The 27,984-nt window shown below is 41.4% G+C and overlaps 1 protein-coding gene across 1 annotated transcript; it reads left to right on the forward strand.

The window, feature by feature from the left end:
• The first annotated feature begins 1,018 nt into the window (after positions 1-1,018).
• Positions 1,019-26,067, forward strand: LOC137876303 (neuronal migration protein doublecortin-like). The gene is made up of 7 exons (XM_068715759.1): positions 1,019-1,165; positions 5,321-5,748; positions 8,193-8,533; positions 17,697-17,799; positions 20,470-20,559; positions 23,014-23,081; positions 23,225-26,067. Exons 2-7 carry the CDS (start codon positions 5,385-5,387, stop codon positions 23,279-23,281), a joined length of 1,023 nt encoding a protein of 340 aa, XP_068571860.1. The 5' UTR covers positions 1,019-1,165; positions 5,321-5,384; the 3' UTR covers positions 23,282-26,067.
• Positions 26,068-27,984: the final 1,917 nt, after the last annotated feature.

Below are 27,984 nucleotides of genomic sequence, written 5' to 3' on the forward strand. Positions count from 1 at the left end.
GGGGTTTGCTCATATGCATAGCCTGATTTACAGAACATTTTATTCCTAAAACATGGCAAAAATGTTATGGTTTTTTTATGGCTGTTTCTGATTTATGAAGTGATACAAAGAGTAATCCAAAATTCACTCTGTAAAAACCTTTGACTCTAATCTTTCAACCAAATGAAACAAGAGCTTTGAACCTGACTCTATCCAACGTTCAGATTTATGTTATGGAAATGTATCAGCACATATTTAATAAGAGAAGGCCTTATTTGCATATCTAGACATGAAATTCAAGAAATCTTCAAATAAAAAAAAATCCCCTAATATATGTTATCAATTGTAAAAGTTTCATGGTGATATCTATTACATATTACCAGCTATGTCGACAGAGTAAGCAAAGCTCCAACAACAACTGACACGGAGGGAGAGCGACTTCATTCTGTGCTCAGGTAGAAATACTATATAAGCACTATATCTATATCTATATCTTTACATAGCAAATAGTTGTTTGCCGGTATATTATGTTCAGAATGTTAAATGCAGCTCTTTAAGGAGTTAAAACATGGTTCCCTGACTGATAATGAAATAGTCAGAAAAAGGGAAGTAAAGCACTGTTAGGCATTGAAGCTTTTTTTTATCTTCCACCAACAGAGCGAAAGCATCAAACTGTGGTTTTTGTCAAAGGGACTCAGCTGATTGCACTGGACACACACAGAAAGCCACAACCTTGTAATCTGGAGCTTAATTCAAGAGAAGAAAATGCTCTATTAACTTTTTGACAGAAAGTAGAAGTGCCCCACACCCAAATATCAGGAGATCTCTAATAAATAGGGTATCTCATCTTTCATCCATAACTTTTGTATTATTATTATTTATTTTATTCACTGCATGTCCATGTACCTTTTGGTGAGGCTGATGTGAGCTCCACCCCAGCCCCACTCTGACTGGTACCTACAGCATTTCCACGGTGGGCGGGTCCAGGACTCGTTGGCTTTAGGACCCAGTGGCTCCTCCAGCGAGGCGGTCTCGGCTCTCACACTGAAGCAGACAAAGGCGAGGGGAGAGACGGCGTGCCGCTATCCTGCAGCATCGACTCAACACGTTCACTGACACTCCCCCCCCCACCACCACCACCACCACCCGAGCACACACTCCCTTCTCTCCGCAAGCAGCGACGCAGGTGAGTCCGCTACTGGGTGATGGGATTATTTCACAGACTTTTACTTGTCAAAGGAGAAATGGAATTGGCACACAATTGGGTTTTCATCTGAAGTGGGGCGAGTTGAGATGACATCGCAGGTACTTGCGTGTGGAATGAATGGTTTTAGGTTTCTCAGATTTGTGCAGGTGGATTGTGAGTAGGTGTGCGCAAACCCAACCCCCCTTTTTTTTCCCTAAAGAAAAACTTGCATTTTCTGCCGCTGCTCTCTGCCATGTGGCCGCATGATAAATGAGAAGTGTGGCATCAGGAAACTTTTTTTTTATTCCTTGCTTTTGCGACTGTGATTTTAAACTAGCTGTGCTGTGGCGTGGTGTCCTTTTTTGTGTGGATTCGATCACTGTGTGTAGATTAGCTCTGGATGAAGAGGACTGGAGAGTCATAATGTGGTTGTCAGGAGTGTGTAGTCACCGGGGTGTGTTGTGTGGGTGGCTCAGCCAAGGAGCACACTAGCAGCCAAATATATCAGTGATTCCACACCAATGTTGCTGCAATGCTGTTAATGCTCGGCACAGCCTCTAGCTTGGGGGGTGCATTCATTTGTTCTGTGTGATTTTTATATTCAGCTATTAAGATGAAACTCTGTGGTGTGTCAATCAACCACAAAGAGAGGTGATGTAAAGCTACATGGCATCTACTTTAACACTGGAAAGCTGTGATAGTAGTGGACCATTATTGCTTCCAAGATGCACTTTCTGGACTCCTGCTGGAGAATGAGCCGGCTGCTCCTCCTCCAGCAGCAGCAGCAGCAGCAGTGATGGTGATGTCACTCTGAAGGAAAGGCCCCCTGGTTGAGACAATGGACTGTCCTAGTTGATGCTCCACTGGGAAGGGTCACTGTTAGCTCAGCCCATTAGTGCAGCAGATGGGCTCGAAACCTGGCCTTTGTCAGCTGAGGAGCCCCCCAGAAGTCCCACCCCTGTCAGTGTGCCTGTCACATAAAAAAAAAAAAAAAAAAAAACCCAAGTCAGCAGCACAGCCATGGGGTTAGCGTGGACTGCAGGGCCCCGCCACATGGATGGGTGGTGGCAGCATGTTTCCTACTATTCTATTTTAATGGCCGCTGTTTGTCCACCATATGCACCGCGCAGCGCATTAAACCATGGAGGACGATAAAGGATTAGAAATGGGACAAATGAGCATTATTAGACATTGTTTCCTTCACTGGTTTAGATGGGTGGAATGAAAAGGGTGAAAATGTTTTTACTTGTTATTATGTTGAATGTTCATTAGAAATAAGATGGTAGTGTGTCATTCAAAGCTGAGGCTGCAACTATTTTCCTTATCGATTAATCTGAAGATTTTCTCTATGAAGTGATTAGTTAATAAATTTGCAGAAAATTTAGAAAAGTGTCCAAGGGGAAATCTTAATGTCTTGTTTTTGTCTGACCACCTCTCAAAACCTAAAGATATTCAAGTTGACATTGATATAAAACAGAGAAAAGTAACAAATCCTCAGATTAGTGAAGCTGGAATCTGAGAACAGTTGCCATTTTTTGCTGGAGAAATGACTGAAACGATTGATTATAGATTAGATCATAGTTGTCAACTAATCTCTTGTCTGTCAGCTAATGATTTATCTGCTAATCATTTCAGTTCTATTAGAAGAAACGGTGTTTGGCTGTTATGCGCCAGACAAAACACTTCAGACATGTGAAAGAAGTGAAAAGACTTGAATTTCATAAGTTTGTAAAGGCGACATGACCGTAAATTCACATTATTACAATTCAAAGCCGATAAATGATAATAGTGCAAAATTTCCCACCTCTACCTAGAAGCTCTTCACTGAGCATTTGGTGGAAAATTGCTACAAAATGGTGCATAATTTCTTTCCAAGCCAAATTGTGCTGTCAGGTCTTGAACTTCAAGGATGAAAACGTGACTTAAAGCATCCTAAAAGACTTACAATGTATGTGTAGTTAACAAGCCACTCAGAGATGACATGAGTTCAAACACCAGTGACCTCATAGTCAATAGAGTTGAGTCCTGTAAGCTGATTACGACCTGGAGGAGAAACAAGTGTCATGTGAAAAAGAGTTCATTGACAATGTGATCATGTCAATAGAACTGAGATGTAAACTGCACGGATATCTTCCTCTTTCATGTGGGTGGGTGGGTGTGAGTGTTTTATGGGTGTGTATCCGTGTTCACTATATGAAAGGTACGGTTCAATGAGTTTCTGTGGCTTTTGAGGACTGGGTTGCGGTCATGAGGTGCAGGTGGGAGGTTAACAGGAAGAGACCAGTCTTTTTAAATGGAAAAGCTGCTTCGGCCTTCGGCCAGTCCGTCTCATAGCATAAGTGGTTTATTGTGTGTTGGCCGAACAGATGCATCTTTTGCATAATTTCTGGGAAGCAGGAAGAGCTGCATCTCCGGTAACATTCAAATCACCACTATTTTGGGACAAATAACAGAGTTAACAATTTCCTTCAAATGAAGAAAGCTTTGAATTTAGTCTAATGTGGTGACATGAATTTGCATAGAAATCCACCAGTAACCAATATGCTGACTTACCGTAACACCAAACCCACCTAACGCTACTCTGAGAGTCCATTATTTTTACTGATGTACAATATCAAATGACTTAGATTTGTGATATTATACACATAACTTTGCCGCACATGCTTCACTAAATGCATTTACATTACATTGAACACATTGGCAGAATATTAACAGCTGGACATATTAACAGCAGCAAAGAAATAGACAAATTCTTCTTCTAATGTGACAAAAACACATCCTGACATGATCTGAGCAGATCAACTCACTGAAACGGGAGAAATTAAATATTGTTTATGGTTATCTGTTGGCTCCTGGAGATTTTGTTATTTAGGTCTCAAATGATTTCCGAAAGACTTATTTAAGAACTGGACCCTTGAGCTTTATTAATAAGCCATGTGATTCATTCGTTCAAAGTAAGACAACCCCTCACAGGTGTATGTGGGCGCCGCAATACAGAAGAAGGGATGTATCGAATGTGCTACATGTCTCCCAAAAGAGTTTCGCCAAAGCAGAGTAACAGTAAATCCACCTAAACATACAATTTCTTTTCAGTTTTTAATACATTTTTAACTTGATTTGTTAATCAAATCTTTGCCATTGGGAACCCTAACCAATGTTTGCCATGTAGTTGGTCAGACATCTTAATCTCCATCTGTGTATAATCCTGTTTTCCTACCCGACAAAATCTACATTTTTTAAATCCCATGTTGAATGAAAACTGATTCAAACATGCTGTGAAAAGTATTTATCTTAATTGACATCAGAATTGCCACTGCCCTGTGCCACAGGAGGCCCATTGGATCATCTGTAAAGATCAATTTTACGTTTTTAATATGTGAGGGATTGCAGTGCCGTAATATTCAGCACAGTAGTAGTTCAAGGACTCAAACTTTGTATTAATGAAGCCACATACACAGCGTTCTTTGAAGTGGTCAGGATGTGTCATCAATCACTACTTTTTAATACAGACACATTTGTCTGGAGCCCTTAAGACCAGCATTCAATAGCAGTCCTTTAGTCTCACTTAAAATGATTAGTGGTTTAATTCATTGTCTGCCTGTATGCATCAGATGAAACCATTATCGTTGTTGTAGGTTTATAGAATTTGATGTTTAAAGTTAAATGAAAATGCATGTCACCTTGTATGTACTAGAAACTCATAGTAGGGCTCTTAATTGACTTCAGATTTCTTTACTCAATTAGTCTTTTTAATGTTTTTTTTCATGCTGCATGACTTCCTCCCAAGAATCTGTTTGGTAAACACCAGATTTAAAGTGGTGCTTTTGTATGAGTCCTTATGTAGAGTCTGAGTTTTCCAGATCTGTCGATGAAACTTCACTAAAAATGGATTGAAGAGTTAAGTTCACCTTGTGTTATGGTGAAGTCATCCAGGACGAGATGAAGTCATATTTTTTTGGTGACTGATAGTAGAAATGATCCTAATATACTAGAGGATATTAGACTAATATCACTAATCAGACATAGTGTGATTATTGGTGACTTTATCCATAGCTTGTTTGGGCCATGTTGTTGGACCAAGCCAATATTAAATCCCAATTTTTTATTATTACTGCAGCATTTTACTTTACATGCATTGTTTTCCCTTTTCCCCAGACTCTCCGGAGCTGGTCCCCACCACCACCACACATCTGTCACAACCATCTCAACCTAAGTCATCATGGAGCTAGACTTTGGACACTTTGACGAGCGAGACAAGACATCCCGTAACCCGCGCGGCGGGCGCCTGAATGGACTTCCCAGCCCTACCCACAGCGCCCACTGCAGCTTCTACCGCACCCGCACTCTGCAGGCCCTCACCAATGAGAAGAAGGCCAAAAAGGTGCGCTTCTACCGCAACGGAGACCGCTACTTCAAGGGCATCGTGTACGCTGTGGCCAACGACCGATTCCGCACCTTTGACGCGCTCCTGGCCGACCTCACACGCTCACTTTCTGATCACATCAACTTGCCGCAAGGTGTCCGCTTCATCTTCACTATTGATGGCGCGACCAAGATCGACTCAATGGATGAGCTAGAGGAAGGTAAGCCTATCTGGTAGGATGCACTGGTCGCTTATTATTATGTCATTTACTGAGATGAGGGATCATTTGGATCGGGGTTTTCTTGCTCTGCAGTTTCAAGTCAGTTTCTGCGCTGAGAAGATTTGAAGCATAACATTTCCAGTTTGGAGATTAGGAGTCTTATGTTTTCGGTCTAGACTCCTGTAATCTCTTCATATGATGTGTGGTCTTCCAATCTGAGGGGTTGCTTTGGGGCAGTCGAGTGACATGGTCCACCTCTCAACTTTTTGCACATTGTATATTTTGTTAGGCTATTAAGAGGAAACGTGTATATGACACTTTCTTAAAATCACACATCATGCCTTGTTAGAACTAAACAGCCATTACTCGTATGAGATTGTATTTCATGGGTCTACCTTCATAGAATTCTTGAACTTGCTGTTAAAGCTGAAAGCAGGTCTTCTATGTTGGCCTTCATTGGACTCAGTTTTTGGGCATTTAGCTTTAGACTCTGGCAGGGGTTCATACTGAGCCGTAAAGCCAGCTCTCTACGGCTCAGTATGGGGTAAATGGTTCATTAACAGACAACAACAGCATCAAATTGATTAAATAAACCTCCAGCCACAATTTTTGGGTTTTTACTGTCAAGCGTCTCCTCATGAACAGTGGGTGGAAATCCCAATTAAAACTACAAAGTGAAAAGAAAGGAGTTTTTTTGTTCTATCTGATAGATGAGCTAGTATGAAGGAGTTGGTTGTTGTCTATATTTGGCATCAGAAGTAAATTACATGCGTACAGAATAATGTTCCCAAAGATGATTTGAAATCCTGTTTTGGTTATGGAATAAAATCTTTGCTTGGCACCAGACTAGATGATCCAGGCATCTGCCTGCCTGAGGAAAGTCATATTTCAGTGCAACCTTTGCCTAGATGCAGCAACATACATTTTTAGATCAACAACCATCAATCAGATGTTTCCCAAGAATAATTCATAAGACCAGAGTTTAAGTCCTGGCCCACTTTATGGAATCGTTCTAAGGAAATGGGGCGAGGTGAACTTGGGGTAAAGTTAGAAGAAAAGCTGCTGCGTAATTTGTTCAGAATGAGATCAACATCTCTGCTGTGTGTGTGTGTGTGTGTGTGTGTGTGTGTGTGTGTGTGTGTGTGTGTGTGTGTGTGTGTGTGTGTGTGTGTGTGCGCGCGCGCAGCAAAGACGGGGCAGCACAATAAGCACTGTGGGTGGTGGTGGTGGTGGGGCACATCATTGTGCTTCCTCTTGCGGGATATAATTAATTGCTCAATCTCCTCTGCACTGTATAATCCAGTTCTGTGCCTTTTGTCGTAATTTCTCCACATTTGGCCTAATTGTTGCCTTCTAGATTCCGCTTTTGTCCAAATTTCTCTTTACCTCCGCCTCTTTCCCCCTTCTGCATTTTGCCTCTACTTCAACTTCTCTCCCTGTCTGAGCAAGAACGGCAGAGTCTGCTGTAAAGGCTGGCGGTCGATAAATGGTGATTTAAAATGGAAGATTGTTTAGACAATTTGATGAAGAATCAGCCAATTTAAGAAAAAAGACATTTGTGATGAGGCTGTAGAATATTTGAACCCCTTTGCCAGATTTATATTTTCTAAAAAAAATGGTAATTTCAAAGAATTCTTGGACCTTTTTATGACTGAATAATGACGAACAAGGAAGTCGGTCAGTCTCACAACAGGCTTCATCTGGAAGAAAGATTGTTCATATTTAAGTCTAAAAGTGAAGTTGTGTCTCTGCTGTATTGCTGTTACTATTGGTGTGTGCTGTGAAGCAGGTACCTGGTTTCAGAACCTTGAAGTTTACATTTTTTTTTCCCTTTAACACCAGACAAAGACATGCAGGTGTGAGCTACAGCATAGTTCATAATCATTTTTATACCCTTAAATAGTCTTTAACAGGAAATCTCAGTTTGTTTCCCGTCTCAAGAGGATTTTGAAATTTACTTTAAACCTTAAATCACTAAAACAAAACATTTCCCACATCATCCCAGTTGAATCTAACCAACCAGATACTGTAGTTTTTGTGTTCAGACATCCAATCCAGAGACTCCTGTCACTCCTTTAATTACGATGGCGATGATTGGCATTTAGTTTGTGGAGCTCTAAGGATTAAGAAATAACATTTTGAAAGCTCAATAGCAACATGTCTCTGCAGAACCAATCTGGTTACTCGAGGCCTGCTTGTGTACAGTTTTTATTGACACCATCTTCACTATGTGATATTTTCATAAAGTGAAATTATTTTTGTTGTGACATTAGATTGTTGTTAGAAAGCCCAGAGATTCCCCCCACTGGTCTCGATGTCTGATAAATTGAGTTCCTGCAGGTTCAAAGGTTTCTGAGCGAATGCCTCTGGGAGTCTCAGGTGTCGGAGTGGAATAGCTGAGTGTGTTACAACACACTAACCCAATTTTTCTTCTGCCGTCACAGGGGAAAGCTATGTTTGTGCATCGGAGAACTTCTACAAGAAGGTCGACTACACAAAGAACGTCAACCCCAACTGGTCCGTGAATGTAAAGGCCTCTGCGAGTCAGAAGAACATGCAGGCCTTTGCTGCCAGAGCTGCCGGCGATTCCAGGGAGGGCAAGGACTTTGTTCGACCCAAGCTGGTGACGGTGATGCGCAGCGGCGTGAAACCACGCAAGGCTGTGCGCATCCTGCTGAATAAGAAAACGGCACACTCCTTCGAGCAGGTGCTCACCGACATCACAGAGGCCATTAAACTTGAAAGTGGCGTGGTCAAGAAGATCTACACACTTGATGGGAAGCAGGTATGTCTAAGCTTTTAGCCATTGCTCGGCTTACAACATGCTTCCTGGTGAAAGGCATTGGGTCACATGTGCTGCTGCAAACCAAAGTTTGAAAAACGTACCCTCTAAATAATCCTATAATCCAAATGTACCAAGCCACAAAAGCCTTTTTTGTGTGTGCATTTGAGTAATACGGAATAGGGCCCTTTGTTCTAGAAAATACTGGAACAAAGGTGCTTCAGTATGTAAGCAAAGTTATCTGGTAGCCAGTAGGAAAATTTGTGGTCAGGGTGAGAACAGTTGATCATTCATATATTCACCCACACCCAGCCAGGTATCGGGATCAAGGGAAAGCAGGACACACAATGATTTGGTTATGAAAAACAAAACAAACAAAAAAAACAATTGAATTGCATCTTCGGTGAATAAATTTAAAGTCATCTACTTTCAAAATGTCCGCCCCTACCTTCAGTCAACAGTGACACGGCAGGTCCATGAGAACCTCGAGCGTCCATGAGAACAACCCGTTTACACAAAGTCCTTCATTGTCTGCCATCTCTAACCTGACTTTTGTCTGATGCAACATATTCTCCTGTCTTGTGGTTCATGGCATCCGTAACCTGTCCACCAGCCTTTGTTGTGGAGTTGGTTTTTAGGCCATGAGTCCTTCTGTCATTGAAAAGTCCTGGGAAGTTTTGTCTTCCACCCACCATGGTCGTGTACAAAGGGCCAAACCCTGTTGTGGTGTTTGATCATCTTGCCCCCATTGTTACTCTCTTTGGGATGGTGCATGCTGGTATTTTAGTAAAGAATGGTGAGAATATGGTTCTAGATAACCTTTACTTCAGCATGTGAAAGTAACTAATGTAAACCAGGACGCTGAGGATTTTAAACTTGCACTACTCTTCCAACTTATAACCCTTGCACTTAACTCCATACAGCTCAGAATCATTAATCTTACTTTTCTTGTGCATATGTCATGCACAAAGAATTCATGTTAGACATGATATGTCGGGTAGAATATAGCTCTTTTTTTGTTTTGGTTGCTGAGACACATCCAAATTTGGGGCTAAAACATTTTGAAAGAAAATGATCAGCCTCCTGTCATCAGACAGACTTTGAGACAGTAATTCTATCGGAGATACTGCCACATCTGAATTCTTGGCATGAGTTCCCATTGTAAGAGGATGAGGATCATAATGAAAGAAATGTATTTTGCTCTATAAAAAATGCCACAGAAAAAAGGTCAAAGTGTCTTTATCGGCCTCGACTATTCTCTGGTGTTCAGTCAACGGATCATTTGGCCGTTGTAGCCAAACAGAAATCAGGGCACACAAATCCCCACGAGAAGAAAGGTTTAGTTTCCACTGACTGGGTGTGGACAGTTAAAACCTGCACTGACATCAGACCTGTATATTAAATACACAAACGTATGAGATTAAAGGTAATGCAGTGTCTCCTGAACTAAAACTATTTAGAATAAATGCTTGATTTCATCCCCAGGAAACATTGCAACCTTATTAACACACTGGCAATAGTTAACATTTAAACTGGGAAAGATGCACATCAGACAGTCATTCTTTATTTCATGGGAAATATTTAAACACACATCCTACATGTTTGGTTTATAGCTAACTGAATCCCTGGGTAGCTAGTTAGTATTAGTATAGCTACTTGATTTGCTTACCTGTTGAATTCAACAGCAGAATATATATATTTTCTTGTTCCCTCGCGTTTTCAAGAGCATATTGTGAGAAAATTAAGATAGTTGGCTTGGCAACAGTCACATTTAAACTGTGCTTCATTTCACTTCTGTTATAATAAAGTGCATTCATTTCTTGTGTAGGCTAGTACCTCCAATAAAGGTTTACCGTGAAGATTAGCAGATAACATAATGTACAATGGGACACTATTGTTATCTCGGCTGAAACAAAAATGGCGAAATCAAATGATCCATATGAGGGACACAAAAAGCTTTAACTTTACCTAAAAGTCACTCCCTGGGGAAGACTATTGTTTTGTCAACACACTGGCTAAGCTAAAAGGACGTAATGTTTTATTCATAGTTGTGCTTTATTGGAGCAGCAGGGTCAGCCACCTGGAAGGCTGTGGGGTCTTATAGCAACATATGTGTTACTTTATAAAGTACTAAATACAATGTGTGTGTAAGCGGTTTGGGTCTAACAAATAGGGAGCAGCATCAACAAATTAAAACTAACTTTTGACAACAAAAACATTCAACCACCATGATAGAAATGTATCTCGCAGATAGATGCAGGTACTGATCTATCTTATCTCTTGATAATAACTTAATGCACACCTGCTACTGACTGCACAGATCAAATACCTTTGCTTTCCAGACTATTGTGAGTTGCAGTTAATTAACGGGGGTGTGTGTGTGTGTGTGAGTGTGTGTGTGTGTGTGTGTGTGTGTGTGTGTGTGAGAACATCTGTTCCTCAGTCCTCTCTTTGATATGGTTAAATGTTCACTAATTCTCCTGTGGGGACCTTTTCCTGTATTATTCATTACAGATGGACTGGGGTTCATGCCCTGCTGAGGTCCTTTTTAGGTGTTTCACTTCTTCGTGTTTTGTCCTCTGTATTAATAAGGCTGGAATCACATGTGTCTTGGAGGAGGGGAGGTGTGCTGAAATGATAGATAGGGGAATTTGATTTTTAATGCCCTCTCCTTTGGGTGTAGTCTGGCTGCCTCAGGTCTCCGACCGGTTTTCCTACAGACACATTTGCTTATATGTTCAAATGTTGTAACCAGCTTATGGAATATGACTTTTATTCTTATATGTCAGTGTTTTTGTCTTTGTGGTTGGGCTGTGGTTAGGATTGGTTCTTCTTGCCATGCATTTTTCTCCATGCATTTTTAATATGTTCCCACAAAAATTAAATTTAATAGCCGCCATATGGTAGCTGTTTCAATCCGAGTATATTGATTAATTTGTCTTCGCTCTAGATAAAGATGAATTATTTTGTGATTGGTGTCCACTAATCTTGGACTCGTGCCAGATTCGTTGCTGCGCACATTATTGCGGCGTTCTTTGTGTGCAGAGGCACACTGCAGCTGCTCTGTTGGTGGAGGTGATATGGTGGAAGCAATATTGATGCAGTGCTCGCCCCTCCCTGACTCTGCGCCGATCCTCCTCTTCCCATTCCATTGCGATAGCTGCTGGGACCGGTTGCTAGGAGACCACATCCCAGGCACAAAGAGAGCCCAGCTGGTGTGGACCGGTCTGTCAGATACCACATCCTGTAGTGTTGTGTAGTGTGAGCGTTTACCATCAATGCAAGCCTCGCATGTCATGCTTTTTTTTACCTGTATACGTTCCATCAATGGGTTTGAATTGGAAGCACGATGGACTTCATCGTGTTGGCATATGGAGTTTAAAAGGAACAGTTTGTGGCCGAGAAGAAAGGTGATTTAGGATATTGGAGCATCTTTTTAAATGCCTGCTTTTCACTCTTGATCTTCCTCTTTTCCCTTTAGTGCTGTGCAGACTCTAAAGACAGCATGCCCTCCTCTCTTTGTCGTCATTGTGAACAAAATGACTCCCATTTTCCCCTCCAAAAGCTGGTGCTTTTCACTTCAATCAGGAAGGGTGGGGCCGATGGATTCAGCAGTCATTTTTCCATTCTCGGAGCAAATTATTATCATTTTATTTTCACTGAAGGGCAATACTAATTTCCTGTCCCTAAAAAGAAAAATACTTGATCTGCCCTCACTGCTTCTACAGGCTACATTAAATCGGAGGGTTAATTGCTGACAGCCATTTTGTATTCATTCCTTTTGATAGAGGTTGTCTGCATAAGAGAATAGTTCTGATTTGCATTTAAGATCCTCTGCATGTTCATCTGAATTGCACTTTAGTCGGGTTTTGCATCTGGTAGATGCCAAATGTAATCTGTGAAATATGTTTTTATTTTGACCCGGCTTAGAAATGAGCTTTGCATTTAAGTCTTTAACCGATGTATCAAACAAAGAGCCGCACAGGAATAGAAACGGATGCTTCAGGCACGCTTTAGGCACAAGGTCACACTGTTATTGTTGGAGAACAAAAGATTCCAATTTTCTTTTTAAAAGTTAAAAACTCACAGTAAGAAATGATTCACTGAATAGGATATGTACACTGCAATGGGTTTAGGAGGCTTCTTAATGTCTAAAATAAATCCAGTAATGGGGAAGAAAAGCCTGCGTTTCCTCGGTTATCAGTGCTCTCGCAGTCTGCCTGCTCTTTGCCATGCTGCAGGAGCAGTTGTCATGGCAATAAGCTCTACTGTGATGGATTCGGTTTGTGACAATGGCTGTAATACGCTGAGTGTGCTCTTTACATTGGGTCTTACCTGCTCGCCCGTCACCACAGCTCACTGCAGTCACATTTCACACACACACACACACACACACACACACACACACACACACACACACACACACACACACACACACACACACACACACACACACACACACACACACACACACACACACCGAGTGTTACACAGAGGCAGACAATCAGGCTGACAGAGGGGCGTGGTCGCCATGATGAAGCATGCCGAGCTGGCTTGGTAGCCTGTATGCGTCCTCTGTGCCTGAATCCTCTCACAGCACCCTCCCCCCTTTTCCTGCACGAGGACCACATCAACAAGTGAGCATGACCTGCGGGGAAGAAAAGGAAGCACAATTTAATAATGCTCAGGCCACATCAGTCAGCCAAATGGAGAAGCCTGCTTCCTCGGGGGTTGTGGAGGGGTGGTGTTAAAACAACAGCATGCACCAGCTGCTCCCCATGACTGTGCAGTTACCGCTGCCTAACTGGCTCATCTGTGCTCCAAATGCATCCGGAGCACCTACAGTAGCACCCAGACACTGTACCAGTGCACCGAGTTCACAGACGGGTCAGGAAGGCAATGATCATCGTTAGAGCGGGGACAAATCACTGCTCAAATGGAGGCTGTCTTTATATTATACTTCTATCCATAAACTGAGCTGTTGATGCAAAAGCAGACGAGCTGTGAAACTGTCTGCTGAAATGGACAAAATAGAGACGCTGCGTGTATTTTGGAGGAATATTCCACTTGGTGCAGAGGCGCTGATATTGATCAGGTCTGTGTGCCTACAGTGAAGGAGTTGGTGTGGGAGTTTACCCATGGGTTTGCAAAGCAAGGTCTTACTGGCTCTTTTTCAGCCTTTCTTTCTTTCTTTTCTTTTTTTTTTTCATTTTTCTTTTGCAGGGCTCAGTAATGCTGAGACTATATCACAAGCTCATTTGCTCACGGGGAGATTTGTGTTTTTGTCTTTAGGTACGTGCTCTGCCCTCAACCTTACACATCCCCACAGTCATATCCTCTGCTAACATAAAGAATACTCAGTCAATCAGTGATCCTTTGCAAAGTCACTGTCTGAATTTCAAGATTTATTTTATTTTCAGCTGACTTGTATTGAGGCAGAGGGAAACCCTCACAGACGGATCTGAGATGAATCCTCTATGGTGTCTGTCCGAGCACAGCGGATTAATATAATCAGTTTTCAGTGTTTGACTTTACTCACTGACCATTTGCTGACTCTTTAGCGCAGATGGTACGCCTTTGTGTTCATAATATATGTGCTGATTAGAGTTAAAACGGCGTAAAGCAGCACCGAATAGTTTTGCTCCTGCATATAGATCAATTGACATGGCTGTGTGGAGTCTGAGGATTCTCCTGGTCCAGTATCTGTTGAAGATCTGTTGTTCATTCATCATTGCTCTGACTGCTGCTGAAGTCAAAGACAAGCAGCTGCTTGCATAAGACAAAGGATGCAGGAGCTTTGTTTGACGATGTTTCCTGCGGCTTCACACACAAGCTGTAGCAAGGAACTGCGGTTTGATTACTGACCTGAGATATTTCATTTGTTGCGCAGACCAAATAGTTTAACAGTCTGGCATAGGTTTAGTTTGAGTTACATGTGGAATGCTGGCTTTAACAGAAAATATACGTCTTACCAGATATTTGACAGAAAACCGAGGCTCTGCCCAGATTAGTTGTTTTTATTACTCATATGGTCCCAATAACGTTTCCCATCTACAGTGAAATATTGCCTGTCTGCAACCAGAGGAGGGTGATATGTTATTCGCTTCACTAAAATCTTTTTTCATAACGTGCATTAATGTTTAATGATGCTGGATAAAATTGGTATTATTTGGTTCATTTATTATATTGACTTCATAGGTGATGCTGTATGTCGTGGTCAATTTCCCTGTAGCTTGTTACCTCGTGGTTTCATGAATGAATCCTATAAACGGTGAAACATCTCACTATCTGAGGTAAATCCCAGATGTTTTCGGTTTTGTAGAACAAACACTGAATTGGAAAAACCGTCCATTGAGCACCACAAGGAGAAAGTATAGAAACTCCACTAACTTGTGGCCGTCTTACTTTCCACCGGGAAGTTAACAATAACAGAGCGCGACTGCCACGACCTAATGAAATGTCTGGACGGTCAGCCAGAGTCGGGCCAAAGGAACCCTGAATAATTCAGTTGTTGTAGTTGGTGGATCCCTGCATAGCTGCTGGTGGTGTTGGTGGTTTTTAAGGGGTCATGTGGTCCGGACAGCTGGTGAGGCAGAGATTAGGGAAGGGCTTGGTGGGACTGAGGGTGAGGGGGCACCTGCAGTCTGGAAGGAGCCAGTTTTACCCGCCTTGCTCCAATAAACAAACAAATGTTTCATTATATATATATATATTTTTAGAAGATCTACACAGTGACTCTGATGTGTGGATTACATGTGCAATATGTAAATATGCAATATGCTAAGGTTTTTGAGAATCTGATGGCATCATTTCTTCTCATATTGTCCTTTTCCGCTGCCAGGTGGGTCTCTGACGCAGTCGACTGACCTTTTTGAAATTGAGAGCAGATGCTTCTTAACCTGTATCCCAATGTTCCCGAGACGACCTGCCCTTTCCTCACTGCAGCCATGTTTCAAAGGGACGCTGACATTTCACACTTGATCTGATCACATGCAAAGCAGAGCTGTTTTCCCACAACAGTTCCATCAACTGTAGGCAGATCTGTCGGGCCAAAATTCGCTGCGACAGTTAACCCATGATTGGCATCCCGTGTGAGAGGAGACGCGAATGCCTGATGATGCTGTTTATTGGTCAGACGGTTGTGCACATGCAGGGCAGGTTTTGGTTTGTCTGAAGGACATTGGATACACACTGTACATTAATTATTTGTTGGCTTAATGATTCAAGGAGCACCGGTTAAAGATCTGCACTGTAACTGTACAGATAATGTGGATCTTAAGTGATCATTGTAGAGAATAGGATTAGTGGGATTGCTTAGAAGGATTCAATGTTTTTTGATAAGGAGTCTTAATGCTTTCTGAAACATGGAGTTAAACCCATGCTATCTTAGACCATGCTATGTTTGCACCCTGCTCACCCTGCTTCTCAATGTTTCTTTGTGAAAGTTCCTTTGCAAAAATACAAAAACAACATGCAACATCTTTGTTTTGTGGGATTTCTATTGGATCTCCTTCCTCTCAGGTGGTGCTGCCACTCAGAAACCACCAGACAAGACGGAGTCCTCATTTCGAATGGAGATTCTGTTAAAGGAGATTAAGGTAGCAGTCTGTTGGATAAACACTTTATCCCTTTAATCGGCTCTGTTCTTAAAGCTATTAAAACATAGACTAGCCTCTCCTCTCCTCCACCCGCTGGCCTTGAGGGGGGGAAAAGAGCACTTCCTTAATGCTTATGATTCACCGTCAGGTCCACTCATGCCACAAAACCGTTTAACCTAATGAAAGTAACATGTATCTAATCTCTTGATAATGAGCACGGAAGAAAACCTACATTTGCAGCCTTTTAAATTTAGGCTTGAAAACCAATTAGATCTTGATCCCTGGAGTCAAAGCACCATCTCTGTACCACAGCAAGGATCTTTCAGGCCTGTATAAAGGGAATCTTGTGGGGCACAGAGAGAGGTACAGCTGTTGGATGCCTCGCCAGCGAGTCACCACCACACAGTTTTAGCTTGTCTAGCAGGACAGAGAATCAACATGGCAGCTGCTGGGGTGGGGTGTTCCCAATTTATCTGCAGCTCATAGTTTGCATGTGTACCACAAAGGAAACCATGATGCATCCTGACTATCTTGGCGACTGTCCCAACACGGGGTACTATAGTCTCTCTGGTCATGGACTTCATCAGAGAGACCAGCAGGAGAGTCTCCAGTCAGGGAGAGTCTTGTGTTTTTAGAAAAATTAGCCCTGTGAATAAAGGCAGTGAGTCACGTAGTTGAATTCAATTAGTTAATTTGTCTTGATCCAATAAATCCAGCTAGAAATAACAAATGGCGACTGGTGTTGAAAGCTGAACTGGAAATGAGGCAGAGATGCTTTGTAATGAATCTCATCTGCACCAGAAAAAAAAAACAAGGGGAAACGCAGCTTTTTAGCTTGAATGGCTTTAATAGGCGTGCCTGAGCTGGTAACGGGGCCTGTATAATGGAGAGGAGAAGGTGTGGCCCAAAGACATCTGTCCTCTCAGGCCATATTGTGTCAACAGCTGCTATAGAGTGAAAAAGACCCTGGGGAAGGAAGTTGAATCATTTGAACATTACGGCAAAGGTGTAACATTATACTCTCTGTTTGGTCTTTTTTGTGCCTTTTGTGTTTTGTTACATGCAGCTACTGTAGCTAGAGGCATGTTAACATGACAAGTAAACACAAAGGTGGGTTAGCTCACTAAATCCTTTGGCTGGCAGACACTGAAGACTTTACTCAGTGGATTAATCCACATACGGCTGTGTGTGTGTTTACAGAGTTCATCGTTTTTTTTATTAATGGATGTAATCAACATCTTCGTTTCTGACATCAAGTCTGAGCACATCATCCATGGGGCTTCTTCTCTACAGCTGGTAGCAATGCTTCCTGATGCTGGAAGTACCTGTATGGATTACATTTTTAATGAATCATTTCAAATGCACTTTATTAAATCATGAATCATAACAACATAAATATAATCAGATGAAAAGGGTTAGGGTTGCTTAGCCTCAACATTTTAGCATAGGCATTGTTGGCATGCTGATGTTAGCGTTTAGCTCAAAGAACTGTACACTTACAGCTACACTAAACGATGATGATGCCAGATTATTACGGGTCTCAAGATTTCTGTCTTCTGGCTTCACAGGTCACCTGCCTTCAAGATTTCTTTGGAGAGGACGACGTCTTCATTGCATGTGGACCAGAGAAATTCCGCTACGCCCAGGACGACTTCTCTCTGGATGTGAACGGTGAGCGTGACAGCATTAGTCTGTATTTTACATCTTGGACATAGTCTTGACATGGCGGTGAACGGTTTATCAGCTTTGTGCAATATTATTGTAAAAACCCATGATAAACACACGGTATGAGCTTTGTAATAATCATGCAGCGATGTCGACTAAAAGACGGTAAATCGTTATAGCTGTGAGAAGGTTCTTGAAATGTTTAACGGCAAATCCAATCATGCATTTGAGCCCCTAAAATACATTGTGTAAAATGAAAATGTCCACATAGATCAGTGTACCATCAGGGGCTCTTTTGACTTATCATAATGGATTTTTATTTTTTTTTTTCTGTAAAAAATGTTCATTCACATACAAAGCTGTGTGCTTGTTTGAAGTGAGGAGAAAAATGATGTATGTAAGAGAGAGGCCGAGAAGGAGAGGAGTCTGTTATCTGCAGCCAGCAGAAGGGTTAGGAAAAAAAGGTAGAGGAGAAGAAGAGACATTAATCTGTCCGGTGACGGGTTTAGGCCAGCTGATCTTTTGGTGCTGATACTGCTGAGAAGTCTGGGGGAGAAAATGTAAAAACCCAATCCTCTCACAGAGTCTCTGCTCCCCTCAGACCTGGAAAAACCTAATTTTAACAACCCACTTCCACCTAATGTCCCCTCCTCGAATCGTTCAGTATCTTCTAAATGTCTTTTAATCTTAAAAGTGCTGATACAGAGCTGATTTGTCATTACGCTTCCCTTCATCCAGCCGCCCCCCCCCCCCCCCCCCCCCCAGTTCCTTGTCTTGGTAGGGTGGAGATGCCAGTACATTTATAATGATCTAGGTTCTTTTCTTTCAGCATACCCCTCCCAATCCCCCAATGGAACCAAACCTATATTGTTTCACTCCGTCTATAATAACCTTGGGGCAATACTAGATAAAATGGCTGAGAGTCTGGAGCATCCAGACATCCCTGAGTAGATGAGGGGAGAGCCCTGTGTGTGATACATTACATTAGGACACACTGATCACTCTGGATGATGATTTATGGTCAAATCCTGACGTTTTGTAAGGTGATTCTCCCCACAACGATAAATGATAAGTTCCCTTTGATGTGTTTCCAAGGAGATGACGTTCCATATATGCAAAAGTCCGAGACACACGTGCCCTTTTAAATGTATTTTCTTCTACTGACACGGCTTTTAAGCTTGTTTTGGCAGTATTTCCTAAATAGATTTAAATCCCATGTGGTTATTTTTCACCCTCCTTATGTTAAATTGAAGCCTGTGATGGACGTGCAGACAGAGAGGAGGACTTGTGTACCTGCAGCTCTGTTTATGCAGCGACAACGTCAGTGGAAGCGGAGAGGGAACCTGCGCAGGTAGACTCTGGGATATTTAGAGACCACCGAGTAGATGAGACGAGCTGCCAGTCCTGAAGCATTGTCAGCAGCTCGGTGGCACACCTTGCAAACAACGGCGCACAAATGTGCGTCTGTATCCGCCGGTGTGTGAAGGTTAAGAGAGAGAAGACAGACGTGGTGCGATCCCAGGAGACGGAGGGAGGACAGAGAGTATAATTAGCATCAAAAGTGGAAGAGAGCAGGGAGGGGGGAGGAAAGAGAGAGCCTGACAGTACAAACGGGGGGGGGGGGGGGGGGGGGGGGGTGCAGAGGGAGGAGTAGCAATGTCTGGAGTCTGTCTTCCCTGATTTTATACAGTGACCCAGAATACCCCTCATACATTTCTATATGATTTGTATAAACACTCATTGTTATGTGCATGAATTCATAAGCAACACGCTTGAATAATGGCCATAAAACTCAGAACTACAAAGATGGCAATCAAACTATTTCCAATAAGGGTTGGGAATTGTTCACATTTGCTCAATACCATTGCCAATAACATATCACCACCAAAATACCTTACACTGAAGTGTAATGAACCTGTCCTATTTCACAAAGGAAGCAACGTTTCTCAAATATTAAATGTTGTCTAAACACAAGCAGTCAAACTTTGACTTTACCTAAATACAACCAATAGAAAAAGGCAGTTTGTTATTATATACTGTATATCTTAAACTTACTACATCGTAAACTATGATGCCACCAATAAATACCACTTTTCTGTTTTTTTCGTTGCTCAGTGCCAACCTGGACACATGTTGGTCGGTGTTGAGGTTTGCTTTATAATAATTAAAGTCTACCAAGCTTCTGCTAATTGTCTTTCTTCAACATGTTAAACAAATATGATATAAAAACAAAGCACATCAAAATAATCCGTTGTAGTTGACGCATCTGTGCACAATGTGGCCCTCATTGACCATTTTAAAAGCTGTTGTCTTGACAAGAGACATTCTGCAGAAAATGGACTCTTCATGTTTGTTGTATTTTATGCTTCTCCACTTTAGTCCCGCTTATTTTCCGTCTCCTTATCGTGCTTACACACAAAAGAATGCATTTACCCATTTCACATCATCAAGTTAGCGGCGTATTTGAAAGGTCTGTTAATACAAATTATAAAAACAAACAAACGTTTATTATCGCTTACCTCCTAGTATTATTTAGCCATGTGGTATCTAGGTAGAGCTTACACTTGTATTTTGGACAGAACTTCACTTCACCACCAAACATGAACACATGCAGTTCACTCTTTTAATTTGGGGAGATGTGATGTTTTCTAACTTTCTTTGTGCTTCTTTCCACAGAATGCAGGGTGATGAAGGGAGTCAAAGCTCAACGTGGTTCAATTAAGAGTCCTGGTCCGATCAGGCGCATGAAGTCTCCTGCTGAATCAAGTGAGCCTGTTATTACCTCACCCACACTGTAGTGCTCCCTGTTTTAAAGTACAGCAGAAATTGACCTCATCTTCTTCTACAAACCAAAACAAAGCCAGCTAGCTGTTGGAATACACAACTAGGCCTTTTCTGTTGCTGTAGAAAGAACTCGTACATAAAAATGAGCAGCTCTTTGTGCCAGTCTGTTTGCAGACCTCGACCGTTGACCTTTCTCTGTTAGGAATGGTTAACATAAGGAAGGAGTTCTCTTTTAGGATCAATAGTGTATGATAGAAGATTGCTAAAAAAAAAAAAAAAGATCAAGCTTGTTTCCAATGAGTAAATTGCAGAGATGCTAATTTTTAGCATCGCCTATCTTCATTTTGCTGTCTGGAATTTGACAAATGGGCAGAGGAGGACTTAAATTCCTGGTTCCTCGCTGTTTTCTGGAGTCGGACTGTTTGCTACTGGGGGGTCCAAACAAGACCAGCTCCTTAATCTCACTACAACACCTCCTAAATCCCTCTAATACTGGAGAAGTGGAACAGTAAAAACCGAGCCTTTTAGTCACTGAGGCTAATCTGATTAGATTTAGAATAAGGTTGCTCTTGCAGTTTCTTTAAAAAAAAAAAAAAACATGAATAAAACATGAAAAGTAAACAAAGGCAGTGTAAACAGCTTTCAGCTGTTTGTTTGACAATCAGCCATTTTAACATTTAATAATATCCAGGAGGCAGTAGAACATAATAGAGACACTGGTGCCTGCTCAAGCTTGAATTTTATGTGAAAAACAGCTTTTAACATTGTAAAAAAGTGCTATACCTCTTTGTTACAATGCTGTCTGAGTTCATGTAGCTGCACCTTTTAGCTGGTTGGTGCCATGAAATCTGATCGGGTTCAGACATGAGGGGGGAAAAAAGCAGTTTTCTTCGACAGCTTTCACCCAAACTATAAACACTGGAGAAAGGAGAAACTCATGTTTCACATAACTGGTTGAAGTTATACATATGCTAAATTTGTAATTTTAAAAACTGCATTAGTTCTTCCACTAGTTGTTGCTTTGCACCATGATGACACACCCACATAGAGGTTTTACGTGTTCTTAAAGTCTGTGAAAGTATGAGCAGTGTGACGGTGTCTCTCAAACAGTGGACAGACACAGCAGGTGAGTCATTACATCCCCTGGAGGATAAATGCAGAGCGTTGATGTTCAGTGTTGGTAGCAGCAGATAGTCCACGGTTGTTGTTTCACGCCACTTTACACGATAAGTGGGGGGGTTTGTCTTCTCCAGCACTGCGGGGCTCCTCAGTCCTCCAGCGGTCTTGAATATTTTATTGATTACTGATGGGGCCGACGGCCTTTAGAACAGCAGATGGTTGGCCAACATGCTGGGGAGGCAGTAAACTGTTGAGCATTAATCACCTCTGTGATACCTGAGAGGTCAGCTCATGAGACATGGAAAAAGAGGATTCCGTCTCTTTTTATGGGGTGTGGAAGGTTACTTTTTAGTATGAATGTCGTATATTATTTTAATGTGCCACACCTGTACTTTCTTCACCCTCTGACATCTTAAAAAAAGCTGCTTGTATTAGGGTGCACTGGGTTTAATGAGTTGAATGCATTGAATGTGTGTTTGTCATGTGATGGAAGCCTTCAATGAAACAAAGAACTCTTCAATTCCCTCACTGGAATGAGTTTTCTACAGAGGAAGAATAAGTCTAAATGTAGAAATCTGGAGACAACCTGGACAATGTGGGCAACTTTGCTGTATATAGAGAAAAGGTTACTCTCTCATTGCTGCAGCTGAATGTTTGGTTTCTAAATGAAACAGCTGCACTCTCTGTTCAGTATTGTGTGGGAGAGCTGTTCATGTTTGGATATACAGGTTTTAAGATTCCAAGATAATAGGACTTGTGATTTCAGGTTCGTGCTTTTTAAAGTGTTTAAATGGCTTGTAAAGTCCACATTTGTAAATCTGGCTGAGTGGTTAAATGAAGCCCGTGGCATTAAGTTGGTTAACAATGAAGCGTTGTGTTTTCAACACTCATTGGCTCAAATTTACTCCGGCCATCTGGCTCATAGTCTTCACAACTCTTTTCATCTCTTCAAAAAAAAACAAAAAAAAAAACCTCTTTTAAAGCACTTAACACACACAACTACATCCAATCGCTCTGCTCATAGATATAAACACAATGTTCCACACTGAGGGACTCCTAGCAACGTGGCAGGACGCAGAGTGAGTGAATAAAATGTCATCTAACAAACGCTGAGCTCGTCGGCCACCTAGACCTGGACCGCCAGCGTCCCCGTACGCTGAAGCCAAATGAGGCCACAGTTCAGGAATGACTTTCCTCCAGAGCCAAGAAAAAGAAGTTCAGGCCTCTCTTCATCTACACTACTGTTTACCTCTTCTTCTTTTTTTCCTCTCCCTCATCCCTCCCTTTTATCCCTCTCCTCTTTGTCGGCTCTCTCAGCCAACGGGACGGGCTCCAGCAGCCAGCTCTCCACCCCCAACAGTCCAGGCCTTGTCAACAAGCAGAAGGTACCCTCTCCTCTCTCCCTCTCCTCGCCCCTTCATCTTTTTACTCTTTTGTGTCCAAATTCATATTCATTTTTTTGCTCTTAACAGTGAATTTACACATGTGGTTTTGCCCCCCCCCCCCCCCCCCCCCCCCGTGTTTGCAGGATCTCTACTTGCCCTTATCTCTGGATGATGAGGACTCTCTCGGCGAATCGATGTAGACTCTCCTCCTGCAGCCTGCGTCCTTTTTGGCCTGAAACACAGAAGTTTTTATACCTCTGCTGCTTTCCACTTTTACTCACAGTGCCACCTGTTGTCTAGGACAACCATTCTTTGTCTCTTTTTAAGGCCTTAGCCTCCAGGGCTATGACACCATTTGCTGCTTGAGAATAACACAAACCAGTTTTTCTTTTTAGTTCTTTTTAAATCAGTTTCAACCACGTCGTAACGGTTCACTTCAGACGTATGTTTCCATGTGCAGGTTAGCTGCTATTTCTCAAAAAGGGCACACAGTTCACTGACCAGCAGATTACACGCTGTAAAAATGTCACTTTGGTCTCAAACATTTTTGTTAAAGCATGCGCTCTTACTTTAATATTTCGGTCACAGAATTCCAAGCAGCAAATGGATCTTTTTAGGGGTGTTAGTCAGAGCTGACTCAACTTTTTTATCACTTGTATTCGTAACGTTCCTCCGTGTCCTCCTGTCCTACAGTCAAAGGTGTGAAAGGTAATGGTTCCTTGTCAGAGGAAATCTGCTAAGCCCGATAAAGTCTTTCTTACCCGCTGTAAATACTGTGTATAGCTAGCCATCATAACATCTCTGCCATTGCTCTGCTTCCATAACGTCACTACAATGTCCGTCTAACATTTGCTCAACATGATACAGGGTATGGTCAAAGTAAAAGAAGCGCCAACAAAACAAAGTCCCACCACAGAGGGTGAGGATGAGTGGGATGCAGCTCCCGACTGAGGATTATCAGAAGCCAAAGCCTCCTCACTTCATGTTCCCACCTGAATATATAAACAAGAGGATTATAAAACCATCTATAAATTGACACTTTTAAACCACAACGGAGGCCTCAAAATCCTTATGTTGGCAGTAATTGGCATTCATCTTGTCTAATCGGGGACAAGGAAATAACTTTGTAAGAAAAAGCTTCCCACGTAGCCCTCAGTGAAGTCTTTGTGTTGGGGTTTCCTCTATTTTGACCCTCTACATAGACCGTAGGCTATACATGGTATACACCATCTGTGTTTTAGATTTTCACAAACTGCAGTGCATGATATTGATGAATGATTATGAAACTTAAGATGAAGCTGATTTGAAGGACCTAAATGGTGCATAAAAACAACCAAAGGAAAAAAATATTAGGCCCTTTTTTAAAAAAAAAACAAAGCTCACACATTAAGTATACCGTCTAAATCATTCCCTTTATGCCAGGTGGTGACGTTTAATAGTACAATATGTGAAATTGAAAGATAAGAAATAAAGGTGTCAAAGCCAAAGTATGTTTTAAGTATGATGATTTTTAGACCAATAATTATAGGAAAGGAAAAATATGTAACTTTATTAGTTAGTAAATATGCTGGAGGAAGCACACCTGGAGATTTATGCATGTTACTTTTAACGCATCAAAATAACGTTGAGATTAAATCACAAATCCTGCTCATTTGGGGTAATTAGAGTTCTATCAGGGCGCTAAACAGTAGTTGGGTTTCTCCTATTTTGCATGGCTCAGCATAGTTCTCTGATACAGAAAACTTAATGTTCGTCTAAATCTATGTGTGGGTTTTAAATTTTTATAAATTTGTATTAATTTATATCAAGGGTACTTGTCTAGGATTTCTTTCTCGGTGCTCACATGAGCTCTTAACACTAGTACTTTTTTTCAAGCCTCTGTGTGCAACTTTCTACGGCCATATTTCCTTTTCTGTCGTCACGACTTGTGTCGTGTTTCTTACAAATCCACTGAGAAGAGTTTTTCTCAGATCTTTGCAGGGAATCAAGCCTGAGAATCGCTAAATTGGACGACACTGAAGCACAAAGCAGGGAGCTACTTATTTATCACAGCAACAGACACTTTACGGTCTACTTGCCAGCATTTAAACGCGTGACAATTCATTTTTTTTATTCAAATAAAACATGCTGCACATGTAGCATCCTTTAAATTCTATGCATTCGGATTCAAGAATAGTTAAAAATATTTGTTTTTGTTTTCGGTAGGAATGACCTTTTTATACCCAATAGCGTAATGAGAAATAAACTCAGACAAAACAATGTCCATTCAGGTAATCGATTGTGATGATGTGACTGATGAGTCTGAAAGTTGTAGGAGTGATCTGGTGCTGAAAGCTACATCTTTCTCCTGCAGGGAGAGCTGTCACGCCAGCACAATAGCTAATAATATCAGCTAATCCAACAGCAGGGACACCTCACTTTACCCACCGTTTGTACAAAAACCCCAGTTGTTGTCACACAGTTCTGTATAACCTTACATGCTAACAATGTTTTTGTTGTCTTGATTTTTCTACAGCTTATTACAGCGCTACAGCATATAAAGCATTAACAGAAAATGTTGGTTGTCTTGTGTTAACCTGCCTCCACCATGTAAGACTGATGGTGTGAATTCATCACCTACAGTGGTGCCTTTTTTTTTTTTTTTTTTTTAGGATTACTGTTTTTTGATAAAAATGAAATGGGACTTCGAAGGCTTGATCTTTGTTAACGGCTGTTTGTAAAACATTTTTAAACGTTGTGAATGATGAGGCCTCCCAACACGCTTTGTTTTGTAGAGCTACAGGACACTTTATCGTGGTGTAAATACGCTCCCTTCCTGTTCTCTTTCATATGTATGCCTTTCTGATCGAATGAATGACTTTTTGTTTTTCTTGGAAATTAACAATGTCCTTTTTAGTGGTATTTTGCAATGTCACAGTGGCTTGTTTCAGTGGTTCATTCAGTGTATTAACCGGTATCCTTTTGCAATTAAAACGGTTGTATTTCACCTCTCTGGTCTTGAGTTTTTTTTACAATGATGGCCACAATTTACATTTTAGAGTCTCATTGTGTGTCTCAAATCACTGCAACAATACTATTCACTATTCCATCCATCATTCAGAATTTTACAATCAAAGCAATAGTATGTGTTTGTGTGCATATGTGTGCTACGAATCTGTCGGGAGACGTATAAATAGATAAAAGATTGTGGGTATAAAAATAGTATTGAGTTCATGTGGAGATCACTACATAACCATCTTTATCACCATGGGAACAGGAACTGTCTCTCACGTTTCCAATGTTGGCCAAACATGTCAAAAAATGGCTGAACTGTTAACATTGTCTATAAATTAATCAAAACATAATACTGAATGATGAATGGTAGAAATGCCATGCTCTTTTGTCTATTAGCAAAGTTTCCAAGAATTAGCAAGCAAATTCAAATCACGACCTTCACATTTGTGTGGAAAGCTAAAAGTAAATTAGCAAAGCTGAAGCCCAGATGATAAGATTAGTATGCAACACCTTAATATAGATTAATAACAGCACATTATGCTGTTATATGACTGTATAACAACATTTTGAATGTTGTATTCTGTTCCTTCTCACTGCTACATTATACCACACTGGATCTGACAGGCCTGCTCTGGCGGCCTCTGCTGCAAGTAAGGACACATAGACGCCATTTTTATTAACACCTACTGTATAAGGCAGACATTCATTTACCATAATGAATGTCCTGCCATCTGCTGACTACGATGTGTGCATGATGTAACTTATGACTCCCTAATGAGAACAACTGAGGCTTCACTAAAATAATGTTTTGGTCAGCTTCCTGCCAAACATAAAGAAAGAAACGGGAACTAAAATGTTATCAGTCACTGTCTCAAACTGTAAATGTACAATGAATGGACTGTAAATGTTTAACGCAGGCGCTGATGATTTAATGTCTGTCTTTGTTGCCAACCATTGGAGGCCATGCAAGCTTAAAGCCGCTCTACACCCACACAGGTGTTTTCAGTTATTGGCTTATTATAGGATCAGGTTGCATGGGGCCAAAGCTTTGTTTGGAATTACAACTCTTCATCTACCAATAAGAATGATATGGGTGCAATTTGTCCCGCCCTAACAGGTGCAAGAAAGCTAACAGGACACTCGGGGAGATGTCAATCAATTAGTCTTCACACATCCACAGAGTTCTGAGAAGAGCGCTAATCAGCCAGATTAACTGTAAACACCTGTCTGGGTGTTCAGAGGCTGTAAACTCTTGAAACCATCAGCAGCAACACCTAATTTTTCTGTTACTGTGCTTTAAAGTTTCCACAGAAGTGAGGCTGCATGACGTAATGGTAGATATGATGGGAAAAGGAACATTTCCAGTGCACAGGCTTTGTAGAAATACTTAATGCAGGAATTCATATATGTAATTCCTGAGGTATTATTTAGTAAACAAAACTCTAATCTCTGATGACACTGAGCAGCTCAGTTGACGTTGTGGACTCTGCTATTTATTTTGTGCCAGAGAGTGTACTCTTATTCCAAATATATTGTGCTTTTATGGCCAACCCGCTTCTCACGCTCTAGATAAGTTTCAGATTTCACATCATGGCGACATTTAGGGTTAAAGTTCACTGCCCTCTGGCTTCGAGAGAAATAGATTTAATGTTCACAAATATTGGCTGCTGGACAGACATTTCTCTTTGACCTGTCCTGTTCCAATCTAAGTCAAACACTAGCTAGTGTACATCGCAAAAGCTTGTTTCTGGGGTGATGATTTAGAAAGATGACAAAGAAATAGTTTAATTATGGTGTGGGACAGATCTCTGCTGGAAGCAGAAAGCTGTCAGCTGCTGCTTTTCTAAAAGCGAAATGAAATGTATAAATCTCTGCTAATAGACGCAAGGGGCTGTGATGGTCCTGACAT

The sequence above is a fragment of the Cebidichthys violaceus genome, unplaced genomic scaffold, assembly GCF_023349555.1.
Source record: "Cebidichthys violaceus isolate CVI_PGR_0920_01 unplaced genomic scaffold, fCebVio1.0.p SCAF_20, whole genome shotgun sequence".
Taxonomy (NCBI): Eukaryota; Metazoa; Chordata; class Actinopteri; order Perciformes; family Stichaeidae; genus Cebidichthys; species Cebidichthys violaceus.